Source organism: Tympanuchus pallidicinctus, unplaced genomic scaffold (assembly GCF_026119805.1).
Source record: "Tympanuchus pallidicinctus isolate F22 unplaced genomic scaffold, pur_lepc_1.0 scaffold24, whole genome shotgun sequence".
NCBI lineage: Eukaryota > Metazoa > Chordata > Aves > Galliformes > Phasianidae > Tympanuchus > Tympanuchus pallidicinctus.
In genome coordinates this window covers 2,988,893-3,002,026 of record NW_026294741.1, presented here as the reverse complement: position 1 = coordinate 3,002,026, position 13,134 = coordinate 2,988,893, and the positions used below count along the sequence as shown (strand labels likewise).

General features: G+C 52.2%; 3 protein-coding genes across 3 annotated transcripts in view; 2 read left to right on the top strand and 1 right to left on the bottom strand.

The window, feature by feature from the left end:
* The window catches only part of VPS53 (VPS53 subunit of GARP complex), a 49,022-nt gene extending 43,613 nt beyond the window's left edge, over nt 1-5,409 (top strand). The window contains exons 20-22 of the mRNA XM_052688531.1: nt 904-1,041; nt 2,777-2,881; nt 3,226-5,409. Coding sequence (XP_052544491.1) covers nt 904-1,041; nt 2,777-2,881; nt 3,226-3,396 — 414 coding nt within the window. The 3' untranslated portion in view covers nt 3,397-5,409. The remainder of the gene's footprint in view (nt 1-903; nt 1,042-2,776; nt 2,882-3,225) is intronic.
* Nucleotides 5,410-8,184: 2,775 nt separating this feature from the next.
* On the top strand, nt 8,185-11,724 carry RFLNB (refilin B). Its single transcript, XM_052688545.1, has 3 exons — nt 8,185-8,468; nt 9,232-9,341; nt 10,045-11,724. The coding sequence occupies exons 1-3, from the start codon at nt 8,259-8,261 to the stop codon at nt 10,373-10,375; spliced, it is 651 nt and encodes a 216-aa protein (XP_052544505.1). The 5' UTR covers nt 8,185-8,258; the 3' UTR covers nt 10,376-11,724.
* Nucleotides 11,725-11,829: 105 nt separating this feature from the next.
* On the bottom strand, nt 11,830-13,118 carry CUNH17orf97 (chromosome unknown C17orf97 homolog). Its single transcript, XM_052688544.1, has 3 exons — nt 12,902-13,118; nt 12,659-12,760; nt 11,830-12,333 (listed from the first exon to the last, which is right to left on the bottom strand). The coding sequence occupies exons 1-3, from the start codon at nt 13,116-13,118 to the stop codon at nt 11,984-11,986; spliced, it is 669 nt and encodes a 222-aa protein (XP_052544504.1). The 3' UTR covers nt 11,830-11,983.
* Between the last annotated feature and the right edge of the window lie 16 nt (nt 13,119-13,134).

Sequence of the window (13,134 nt, the reverse complement as noted above, 5' to 3'; positions counted from 1 at the left end):
ACGAAGAAGTCTACATGGAAAGGAGAATTCCTCAGCCAGGAAAAAAATTCATGGGGTCTGTTAGGATCTGCAGGAATCCTGCTCTGAGGGACAGCCTGACACAGCACCAGGCTCAGCAGCTCTGCTGTGCACAGAACTGCCCCTTTGTGCTGTGGTTTCCTGGCTTCCCAGAACCGTACTGATAACATCAGTTCATCTCCTGCAGTTTCTGACCCCCACCTCTTTAGACGTGTGGGAAGAGTGCAGTATTGGGGTTAATTTCACTTGGTGACATCCTAACCCATAGGACTGGATTGTCAGGCAGGGGCTGAGCAGTCAGTGCTGAACACAGAGGCTGCTGCTTGCTTCTGGGCTGCTGAAAACCACCATGCAGCAGGCTGAGAGCTGCAGTCAGCACAGGATGTTGTGCAGTTCTTAGGGTAGAGATGTTGTGTTGTAATTCTTTTTTAACGTGGAAAAACAATTGGTTGAGTAAATGCAGAAAACTTGATGTAATTGCTTGTTAGCTGCAAGAGGAAGCATGTTGGTAATTCATTTGACCTTGGTATTTAAATAATGATCCAGCTACAGGTAATCAGGATTGTTTGTACTGTTTATAGTTCTCAGTTCATACTGTCAGAAAGAAGAGGAGGGAGGAATGCAGGCTGTGTGTGCCAGGTGCTGGGCTGCCCCAAGGCCACAGAGCAGTGCTGTTAGAGCCAACAGCTGGTGCTGATAAATAGCTGTGGGTGATCTTGTCTCCTTGAAGTGCCATTACATGGGTCAGCCCCTCCTGTCCCTGCAGTCCCATTACCAGGATGCTTTCAGCGTGAGAAGTATTAAACTTTTGGCGTGTTGGATTATAGCAGCTAATGGAGCTGTGTAGAAGGGACCCACGTAACAGGGTGTGATTAACTATTGCAGCTGCTGCTGGACACTCACTCTCTGAAGATGGTCCTCCTGGATCTGCCCTCCATCGGGTCCCAAGTGGTGAGAAAGGCTCCTGCCAGCTACACGAGGATAGTGGTGAAAGGCATGACGCGGGCTGAAATGATCCTGAAGGTAACTCAAGGCTTTTGATAACCTGCCAGCCAGACTGCTGGCCTGGGAATCCAAGCAAGCAAATTCCAGGGGGCCCTTGCTCTGAACACAGCACTGCAGATTGCACGTGAATGTATGCGCGCTTGTACGGGTGTGCTGCCAGCTGCTGCAGAAACCTGGCTCGTTGGCCTTGGTTTTGCTGCTGCTTCTCTTTTATCACCACATTTGGGGTTTTGTCCTCATTTTTCAAGATAGCTGAGTGCTCAGGTTCTGCTTACTGGGAGAGCTGAGGCAAGCGGGTTCCCCTGGGAGGGTGTGAAAATCAGAGCTGACATCCGTGAGTGTCTGTCTTAGGGCAGACCCTCCAGTTCAGGTTACTCCAGGCCTTTGTGCAGACTTCATCCCACAGGGGAGCCAAGCTGTGCTTGAGTCACCTGTTTACTGTCTAGTGCAACAGCCAGTGCAAACATGTCTGGGTTACTGTATTCACCAGAGCCCTTTTTCATTTTCCAGACCTGGTGCCTGGAAAATGACCCAAAAGCTGTGTGTTGTCTTCATAAAAAGTAACGAGCAAAGCAATCTCCCCTGCTTCCCCTTCCCCCTCATTGTCTTTCTGCAGCAGGAAGGTAGGTCTGAGCCCAGGAGAAGCCAAGGGAGCTCTGCAGTTGTGCTGGGCAGGGGGTTTGTCCCCTGCTCGCTGACCACACTGTGAGGATGTTTCTGACAGTGATTTGGGCTCTTTGTGCTCGGCCGCTTCTCCATGTTGCTTTGCTCACCCACCCAGGGTGATGTCATGGCTGAGTTTGTGTTCTGGATTCGTAAATCAGTTCTGAAATTCTCTGCTTTTGGGATGAAATGACTGAGGTGTAATTAGATACGTTAAAGCAAGTCTAAATTTTTGTAGAAATAGCCTGAAGAAAAATACCCTTTTATTGCCAACAGGAGCAGGAAACGTTGTTGCCAGTTGTGCACAGAATCCAGTCTTTCCCTGATGCTCACGCTGTACATTGAGGAGTCTTTTCCCTAAGAAATTCACTCCGTCAAAAGGATGGAGTAATGCACTCAGGGCTCACAGGCTCTCCTCTGTATTACTGAGATGGTTTAGAAGTGATGCCTCTGTTGCACACAGTGCCACTGTGTAGCACTGAGTCCTGGCTTGTACCCGTGCAGCTAATTCAGTGGGAGGATCATTAAGCCCATGGATGGCACAAACATGTTAATTCAGATGAACTGCAGAAAGCTCAGATGTGAGCACGGAGGAGGGAGTCAAGGAGTGCACATCCTGCAGAGCCATTTCCTTTCTTCTCTGGCTGCAGTGTCTGAAGTTCCAGCTTTTCATCTTAGCACTGGATTTTTACAAGGGCTGTAAATTAAGGATTTATAAGCATATACATGGCTATGATGTTTCATTGGTCTGATGTGCAGCAAAAAAAGAAATGTCTCAGTGACAGAATGCAGTGTGGGGTGAGATGGGTCAGTGGAAACATATGGAAACATTTTCAGAGATGGAGAAGATTCTGGTCCTGTGCTCTTCCTGCCCTACATGTTGCCATGCACATGCATGCATGACTCTTGCTGCCTGGTCCCATTTACCTGTTTCAGCTCACATTTACCTGTTGGCACATGCAACATCTTACTTGTTCCTTAAACATTGTATTTTATGAGAAACCAGACCTGCTGTCACTCTCATGCCTGAACTCAGCACTGCCTTTAGTTCCTAGAATTTGTCTGAGCTCCTCTGTTCTTGCCTTGGCAGGTGGTTATGGCCCCGCATGAGCCCCCAGTTGTGTTTGTTGACAACTACATCAAGCTTCTTGCTGACTGCAGCACGGACACTTTCCAGAAGATACTGGACATGAAGGTTAGAAACAGTCCTGCAGAACTTCTACTCGTTTCTAGAGCTGCTCTGAGATTATTGGTGACTCTCTCAGTAGAAATAAAAGGGATTTGGGAGCGGGAAAGACATTTTTGAAGGCAAACGTGTCCTCTCTACCGTGAAAGCGTGTAGAGTTGCTCCTGAAGAACACCTCCTCAGTTTGGTTAGCGTGCTTAAAGCTATATAAGCTATATACAAGGGGCAGAGCTCGGCTGTCTCTGTGTCACTGTGAGATGTGCTGTTTGGGGGGTGAACAAAGGAGATTTGAAATCATCAGCCCATGTGCCTGCTCCTCGATCTAACCTCATTGCTTCCCTTTGCTGTGGCAGGGCCTGAAGAGGAGTGAGCAGAGCAGCATGCTGGAGCTTTTCCGCCAGCGCCTCCCAGCACCTCCTTCTGGGGTGGAGAACAGCAGCTCACTCTCACTGAGCACCCCAACCCCTGAGCAGGAATCCTCCCGGATACGGAAACTGGAGAAACTCATCAAAAAAAGACTCTGAGCAAAAGGAACCTGTTGCTCAGGACTAGCTGCAGGCACTGGGAGAGCACAGCTCTTGGGAGTTAATATTTACAGAATGCTGCTGGAAGATCCGTGTCCCATCGCTCTCATGCCCTGTGATCTGTTGCCCATCATGTGCTGTGGCACTGCTGCTCCATTCAGACCAAGGGAGAATCTGACCACGGTGTTTGCCTTTAGATAGCTTAGCATGGGTGAAACCCAGGACACCGTGGTGGAGAAAACAGAGGCACCTTGAAGTCAGCAGCTACAAAAGGGGTTTAGGTGCACAGAGCATCTGGCTATGATGTGCTTGTCCCAGCTCCCAGCCCAGTGAGGCTCTCCTGCTGCATCACTATGGATTTTGCCTGAGAACTTGGTGTTACTGCTTGCTCCCTGCTGCAGAGCTGCTCCTCTGTTTCGTTATTTATTTGGGGATTGGGAGGGACAGAAAGAAACAAAACAATGATGATGATAATAATAATCTTTAACAACTTTCAGGCATCTGAAAGCTCGACTGCAATTGTTGGAAAGGCCCAGGACAGAGCCATGATGCCAGCACCAAGTAGGATCTGTTGGGGTGTCAGCATCCCTGCCCTGCCTGTGCTGTGTCCCAGAGGAGGCTCAGTGCAGGCACTCATCACCTCCTCTCTACCAATGCTGGATTTCTTCCTGAACTCCTCTCTACCCTTCTCCTGGGACTCTGAAACTGTGTGCCCACTCAGTAAATAATTGAATCCCACATGGACTTTGGGGCCAATAGACCAGCTGTGCCTGCTTTATGTTAACTCAAGCTTCACAGGTATTTGCAGGAAAAATGTCATGTAACTGTCCTGCAGGTGAGGAGTGAATGCACTGTCAGATGCCTTCCAGGTGGGTCCCAACTTCATTGAGTTTGGATCTTGTGACTTTAATTCGTAGGAGACTGGTCCCTATGGATGTGTCACTGTGGACATCAGCACTCATTGCTGCACAGCTGGGAGGGAGGGGTCAGGCAGACTGCAGGAAAATGAGCTCTGTCCACCCAGCCCCTGAGATTCACTGCAGGGGGAAAATGAGAAGCTCCCAGCATAGCTGCCATTCCCTGCAGGGGCTGTATTTTTGGGGCATGGGCTGCACCCTTTCCTTCTGCCCATTTGGTGACAGTGGGAAGGCAGGATGTGTGCCCAGCGTAGTAAAACCCTGTACTCCTTCTGCACAGCCAGCAAATCAGCCTGCTCCAAGCAGTCAGGAGATGGTCACAGGATTCGAGCAGAACAAACCCACAGAGAGGAGATCCTTACTAGGCAGGTGTCTCCTAACGGCTCCATACGCCCTAGCCCTGCAGTGAGGTGCATGTCAACAGGTGAGGTAATACTGTCTCTTTTGGCTGTGTTTTTGGGGTCCCCGGGCCAGGATCCTGCAGTGGGAGATAGCAACGAGGAGAGACAGCGTTGCAGATCTCCCCAAACCCATTTATTCACTTATTTCTTCTCCTAATTTCACATCGGGTGACAAAAGAAGGGTGTTGGAAAGCTCATTGGGATTGTGAGCAGCCCTTCTTAAAGGACACATTATCTCAAGGCACAACGTGAATTATTGTTGTTGGATGCAGTGGTTGGGGTGGGGGGAACGTGGTGCTGCAGAGATTCATTATTCCCAGAGGGGGGAAATAATTTATTTGAGATAAATTTTCGCTATGTCTGTGGATGACTCTCTCACTGAATTATGAATAGCTGAAGATGATGTTCAAGTTGTCGTCATGTGTCTTTCCCTGAAGGCTTCTCCTGTTTCGTTCTCTGTGTTTCATTCTGGAAATAAGAGGAAATAAAAGGAGAAATGGATTTTTAGTTTCAGCCCTTGAGGAGTGCTACAGGTCTGGATATTTTGAGTTCCACTCTGCATTTTTCTATCTCCAGTTTTGAGGATTTTGTCCCCCTGACTTATGGGTACTTCTGGGGTTTGGCACGTCTGTATGCATATGTGTCAGCTTTTGGCATTTACTTCTCTGGGGAATAAAGGAAGGTTTTTTCCTGTGTACAGTGTCACTTTTAACGTGCTTTGGCCGAGGTGTAATTCTGGCTGTGTGTTGGACTGTGACACTGAATTAAATGCTTCCTGGATGCTTCTGGATGCTTTCTGTACAGTTGCACACAGCAAAGTGCAGCAGTTCCTCACCCAAAACTGTGCTGTGTGCAGGGGCTCATGCTCCTGATCGCTGTGACTCCCTGGCAGCTCTGCTCCCTCCTGGCTTTCCCACCTCGTTGGCCTCTATAGCCCCGGTTAGGAGCTTGGTATAGAATTAGCCTGGAGAATTAGAGCCTCATTTGCTTTTCTCTGGGACTGCTGGGTTTACTGCCTGTGCTCATTCGTGGATCTCAGCCAGAGAAGCTCTGCTGGCCCTGAGCTCCCAGGTGTGAGCACATGGGGTTGGATTTGGGGCTTTGCCAGCTTTTGCTTTGCAGAGAGCTGGTGCCATCAGTTCTGGGATGGTGGCGACCAGGTGCCAGCATGACTCGGTGCCATCACCATCATCCAGCAGAGAAGAACCTGATTCCCAGGGCTGTGCAATTCCCAAATCCCTGCAATTCCTGCTGCTTCCAAGCGTGGCTGCGAGCAGAGCTCGGTGTCCAGCTCATTTGTGGTCTGCACCCACGGGAGCAGCCTGGTATTTCCCATCATTTGGAAATAATTTTCCATCGTTATCAAATAACACAGCATCCTTCTGATTTGTTTCACCAGCCCTCAGGGATGGCCCCCCGGCTCGCTGTCAATGCAGTTATTGTTTGATTACTGATTACACTGAGCGAGCCCAGCCCTGGTGGAAAGTCCTTTATAGAAAGAGGACCTTGATAAGAGTCTCAGATCTGCTTTGTCCCAGCCAGGGGGCAGGCAGTTAAAAAGTAAATAATGTGGACAAACAGGGAAAAGATTTCCAGTGCCATTGGTGATGATGTATGGATCCACACGGTATGAGAGGCTTAAAGAGAGGGGCTGTCAACAAGTGTATCCTTTTAATTAAGCAGCTACAATTCTGCTTAACCCTTTCACTTTCACCCTAGCAAAGAAGTTATCAGCCCTGTACACGGGCTGCAGGGTGACTTCAGGCTGCTCAGACCCCTCTGCTTCAGCTGCTAAACCCAGAAACAAGAGCCAGGAGGGGCCCAGCACTGCAGGAGCAGCACTGGGGACACCTCTGGCAGCTGCTGGGGGAATGCCACAGGTCATCCCTGCTGTAAACAATGCTGACTTGGTTACTGGCAGAGCATTCGTAGCTCAGGAGCTCCACAGCAGCTCTGAAACAACAATTGCGTTCATCCGGAAACTGCTCCAGCAGTTCATTTCATAAAGGGCTTTTATGGGAGGTTTTGGAGCAAGAGGCGATCGGCTTTCCTGCTGCTCTTCTTGGGGAATGTGTTTAAATCAAAAGGAACCGAACACCTGTCCAGCACATTTGCTCAGACCCCAAAGATTTCAATCAATTATTTTTTTCAACGTCCTTTTTCTTTCCATCTGCTTTTTTTTTTTCTTTTTTTTTTTCTTTTTTTTTTTTTTCCAGCAAAGACAAACAGCCTCATAGTATTTCTTCAAAGGAATGTAAATTCCTTGAGGAAGTATCCGGAGTTCCCAGCACAGCATAGCTGCAAACCACAGACGCCTACGGCTGAAAGCTCCGCTCTGCTTTCAATTTGGGGGCAGCGAAGGAATTCTTTTTAAGGCTTTGGGTTCTCTGGTGCTGGGCCCATCAGGCCAGACAGCGTGTTCCTGCACAGGGCTGTTTGCTTTGGCTGCCTGCAGGCATTGCTTTCCATCCACACGAGTATTCCCCCACCAAATCTGATGACACGGCGCAATTACTTCATTAGGATTTTCCAGAAACCCTTCCTTTAGTCTCTGAGTGCTGGAAAGGCCTCTCCTGTTTTCCTCTTTCACCTTCTGCAGCTTTGCCTGAATGATGTGGCTGAGGGCGGCAGCGCAGCCGCATGGCTTCAGCTCTGCAGCAGGAGCTGAGGGCAGCTCTGTGATGTTTGAAGGGTCTTTGTTTGAAGCCTGTCTTTGATTCTGGGACCTTATTGCTCGTTGTGGCCAGGTGAGGATGATTTATTCTCCCAGTGATAGAGAGGTGATGGCTTCATGTCACGCAGGGGAGGGTCAGGTTTATTAGGAAACATTTGCTCTTAGGAGTGGTGCTGCAGTGGCACACAAGGAAGTGCGGTGTCAGGGGGAAATTATTTACAGAGAGAGCGGTGAGGTATACTAGAACAGGCTGCCCAGAGAGGCTATGGATGCCCTGTCTCTGGAGGTGTTCAAGGCCAGATTGGATGGGGCCCTGAGCAGCCTGGTCTAGTATTAAAGAGGGAGGTTGGTCCTGCATGTGGCAGGGGGTTGGAGCTTCATGATCCTTGCGGTCCCTTCCAACCCTGGCCATTCTATGATCCCAGGAGCTGCTCAGGAGCAGCGGAGATGTGGCACTGAGGGCTGTGCTCAGTGGGCACGGTGGGATGCAGTGGGGCTGAACCTGGGGATCTAAGAGGTCTTTTCCGACCTGATTCACAATTCCCCACTGCCTCACCACCCTTGCAGCCGGGCGCACGCGGGGCGTTCAGCTCGGCTCAGCACAGCGGATGCTCATCGGGCCGCCCCGCGGCTCTTCTCCCCACCGCTCGGTGAGGGCTGCGAGCGCCGCCTAGGCCCCGCCCCTTTATTTTTAGCCACGCCCCCTTTGCGCTAACCACGCCTCTTCTCGTGGATCACACCCCCTTAAGCCACGCCCCATTTGACTGTAACCACGCCCATTCTCGTGACCGCGCCCCCATAGGCCACGCCCCTCTAGCCGCCGCTGTCCGGGCGCAGGGCGCGGAGCGGGGCCGGGCTGGGGGCGCCGCCATGGTGGGGCGGCTCAGCCTGCGCGAAGTTCCCGAGCTGCCCGACGCCAGGAAGCGGGGCGACGCGGGGCTCGACAGCCCCGACTCCGGGCTGCCCCCCAGCCCCGGACCCGCCCATCCACACTGGCCGCTCTCCGCCGGGAGTCCGGAGCGAACCGCGCACAACGGACTGCCGGAACCCGAAACCCACGCGTCCGTCTCCGCGGCTGCGGTACGTCCCGGGCGTTCGGGTCCGTCTGGGGGGAAACGGGAGGGAGGTTCGGCTCGAGGGAACGGCGGGTGAGGCCGCAGTCTGGGGTCTGGCGCCGAGGGAATTGGCGGCTCCCGGCCCCGGGCAGCTCGGTCTCCCGTCGGAGTTGCGTGGTGAGATGGGAGCGGGATGGATCGCAAAGCCCCGCGGAAAACGGCTCGCGGTGTCCCGAGTCCGTGCCGGGACTGGAGCCGGTGTGCCAAAGCGCTCCCAGCCGGCAGCGTCCGCGCAAGGCTGCGGGAAGCGGTCCTGAGCGTTACTCTGAGTTACGGTACGAGCGTTCGTACGGCAGAGGTGGAATTGGGACGGACTGAACGCCGGAGGGAATCGGAGACCCTGAGGACGGCGGGGAGCCCGGCACTGCTCTTCCAGCAGAGGGCACGGGGCTGCTGTGCTGCAGCAGTCGGTCCTTCCCGGTGTGGGACCTCACAGGACCGTCGCTGCTTTAGTTGAATGCTTTTGGGACGGCGCTGTGGTACAGCAGCCACGTGAAGTTTATTCCTTGCCAGCCTGTGGGCTGTGCCTTCCCTGTGCCCTGCGCTGTTCCCGAAGGGAGCGCTGTGCTCTCCAGAGCTGTCCCGTGCCCACCTCTTTGGAGTGGTGTTGTGCCCTTGGGTTGCACCCCCAGCATTCTGCCCAGCAGATTCTCCTGCACATAACAGGAAGCACTACAGAATATGCCGATGCTGTGACTTAACAGGCATTATTTTTACTTTTCTCGCAGAATTCCACGTTCTCTCCCAGCCCTGCTCTCTCCAGCTGCCCTCCAAGACTGTGTCCTTTATCCTTTGGTGAAGGCGTTGAGTTTGACCCTTTACCACCAAAGGAAATAAGGTAAATACTGTGTTACACCATCACTGGTTGGAAGGAGCTAGCGCATAAAGGAGTAGCTGGGCCTTATCAGTGTGTGAGTCAAGTTAATTTATTTGCAGAGCTGTTGCTCACGCAGCTGTACATTCCTGGACCTGGACATTTGCACAGACTGAAGGAGTGTTCAGCCTCTCTTTAATCCCATATGGTTTTTTTCCAGGAAGACTTCCTGTGTTTTACAGCCCTGCTTTTACTCCTAAATGCTGCCTCTCAACTCATTAACCAGGAGAGGACCTTCACAGAAGCCACCTCTTTGTTAGAGGGAAGGAATTGTCCTCTGCCTGGTGCAGGAGGGGCTGAAATCTGCAGGCCTGGAGGTGGGAAGGAGCCCAGTGGGGCTGTTTGCACTGAGTGAAGGCCAACCTAGAGCTGCTGCAGCGTAAAGGGGGTGAAAGATCACTCTTGACAGTGGAAAACAGAGAGTACAGTAGGGACTTAGCACAGCACAGAGTAGGGATGCTTCTGTGCAAAGCCTAAGGGTGAACGCAGCCCTCTAGATTGAGGCACTGGATGGCTGTAGGCTTCCCACACTCTGACCTGACAGCAGTGGTGGGGAGGTGATTCCCAGTGCTGGCAGTAGAGCTGAGGAGCAGCGCTGATACTCCATTTCCCACAAGCTGCACGAGCAGAGCTCTCCCACATCTCTCCCCTCCTCTCTCCATTCCAGGTACACCTCCTCAGTAAAATACGACTCAGAGAAGCACTTCATCGACGACGTCTACATGCCCGTGGGCTTCAGCGTTTCCTCCTGCAGCCAAACCATCGTCTGCGTCCCCGACTGCACGTGGCGCAGCTACAAAGCCGAGCTGCGTTTCCAGCCCCGCAACAAAGCCCAGCGCTTCACCAGCACCACCATCGTCTACCCGAAGCACGCCAAGACTGTGTACACCACCACCCTGGATTACAACTGCCGCAAATCCCTGCGGCGTTTCCTCTCCAGCGTCGAGCTGGAAACCTCTGAGTGTTTCGGGAGCGATTGCGTCCTGGATGGCTGCTGAGCGGCGGCCGTCCCCGGTGCTCCGATCCGTCCCCGGTGCTCCGATCCGTCCCCGGTGCTCCAATCCATCCCATTCCCATCTCACCACGCTATCGCTCTCTGTTTGCTGCGCTGGGTGCAGAGCCCACCTTTGCAGTCCCCACCTCTTGCTCAGCTCCTATTCCTGCTTTAAGCGTCAGGTGGTTTTCGGTGGGGGTTGTGACTCAGTGAGGGATTTCTTTGCTGTTGAAGGGTTCCCTCCCCTACCCTGCAGTGCAGATGGAAAGAAGGGGAAGCGTTTTCCCGAAGAAAACAATAATAGAATGTGGGATAGCGTTGGGCTGGGGGAAGTGTATTGGATGCTTTGTGGGGATGTGCAAAGATAAGGGCTGTTCAGTCTTGCGGACAAACCACCAGGTGTCTGGGTTACGTACAGCCAGAGCTGTCATTCATTTTGGTTTGGATTATGGGACTCTCGTCTGGAAGTTGGCCTCCTGGAATCTGCTGGAAAGAGCTAACAGAAAGTCTGGGGTGCTGTGCTTAACAGATCTGAAATGTTATCCAATGGCATTCGTGTCTGCTCTGAAGGTATGATTTGGAAAGAAGTGTAGAGCAGGAGAGAAACTGCTTTTGCAGCTCCAGGCAGCAGAGAAAGGATGAGGACGGGGTAACAGCTTGGGCTGCAGGAAACTGCTGCCATGTGCGGCAGGAGAGTTGTGGGGCCAAAGGGAACAACTTCAGGTTGCAATGGCAGCTCTCAACCTGCATCTAATGAGGATTTAGTGAGTTAGAGACCCGGGAGCCTGTCCTGGAGCTGTGCTTATGGTGTGTATGTGCACGTGGGGTGAGTGGTGTGGAAATGTACTTCAGCATGAACTGATCTGGGAGACTGCAACAGGGAAGCAGGCGTGAGTTGGTGCGGTTTGTTTTGTCGTCCTTTTGGTTTTGTACTTATTTATTAGCTCAGAACGGAACGTCCTTCATCTTTGCTTCAGGTAACCAAATCCCAAAACAGTTCCAGGGTGGCAAAGGTTCAGGTGGGCTCTGCTCCAGGATGAAGAGCAGCACGGTGTTGTCATTAAACACATCACCTTCAGACAGCGGAATTTAGGGGGTGCATCTCAAATCCACACCAAGATGGTCCCTTAAACACAACCCCAAGGTGGCACAACCTGGTTTTTATGAAGCAAGCCGATGCATTTTAATGTATTTTAATTAGTAGAGATACTTTTTACTTTTTATTTATGCTCCAACATCTGCAAAGCTCTGGTCAGCTCTGTGCAAACGCTCTGATGGCTGTGGAGTTTGTCCCCCCCTCTCATTTTCAGTTGTCTTTTACTTTACTGATAATAAACCATCTGAAAAGCGTAATGCAGGGAGGCCTCGTTGTCTTTCATTCCTTTTTCACTCAAAGCTTTTCCGTGGTTCTTATGGTGTTTGCATAGAAATAAATGCATCATTTACCCCCCCCCCCCTGCAAATATCCCATTCTTTGTGCAGTTACAAACCGGTGAGCAATGAGCTGCAAAGCTCACTGAAAGCTTTCTGCTGACAGCTCAGGCTGCAGCTCAGAGGGCTTGCTCAGTATTCAGGAGCTGTTTGCTGCCCTGGAAAAGAACTGCAGCACTGCTCAGTGTGATGGGTGATGCCCTGCAGTGGGGCGGTGTTGCTGCAGGTACAGCTCGTATCGCTTCCTTCTGTTCAGCCTGTAGGTTTGCAGCCTCTCCTCCTCTGCTGCGGGGTCCTCCAGAATCCCATCCCACCGAAGGCTTTCCTTAAACTGAGCAGAAAGGCTGAGATCTGTTTGGCTGGAGTCTGAAACGGTGGAAGCTGATGATGAAACAGTGCTGACCTCCTTGCCCACCTGTGCTCCTTTGGCTTTACTTTGGGCTGAGTCAGAGTTCTTCCCACGGCCGAAGTCCTCACGGTGTGCAGCAGGGTGAGCCTTCAGCTTTCTGGGTTTGCGATGGTGTTTTCCTGCTGGTGAGATATCAGCCCCATTAGCTAAAACTCAGCCCTGAGGCTTTTCCGCTCTTTCTTTGTAATAAAGATGATGAAATAATCCTATATTTGCTGTGCCATGCACGTGTCCATTAAAAAGGAATCACAAATGCTACCGACATTTGGGAAGCACAGGTTCGTCTGCTAGGTTAACCTAACAACTCCCACACCAGCACCATGCACTTGCATACCCATATGGCCACAGATGGAGCGCTCGGTGGGAGCTGTGTAGGTTCACATCTGGCCTCGAGTTGTGGCTGTGTGATCTCTCCCCAGCCCATCTCACCTCCCCAGCCCATCTCACCTCCTTGCATGGCAGCAGTGCTCTGCTCTGCTGGCTTCTCCAGGCCCTGTGTGCAGCCCTTGGCCCCCTGACGCCTACCTGCCACTGTGGCAGCTCCCGAGCCTGGGAAGGGAAGGAGGGGTTCAGTGGTGAGATGTTCATTGCCCCACATCCCCATCCGCCTGCCCTCAGCACATCACCTCCTCTTCCCCAGCCCCTCCATCTCAACCCATCCCCTTCTTTCCCATCCATCTCTCTGCTCACCTCCCTGTTTTGTTCCTGTCCTCAGCGTTCTCCCCTCCATCTCCCCGCGTCCTCCTGCTGCTTGGTGATGTCTCCAGGACAGCCATGGAGCCAGGGCTGGCCTGGGCTTGTCCTCTTGGCTGGGACCCAGCATTGCTCTGTGCATGGCAGTGACACACAGCGCTGCAGAGGGACCGCAGCTCAGCCATGGGGCACCACGGGGCTGCCATTCCCTCATCCCCTTAGTGATGGAG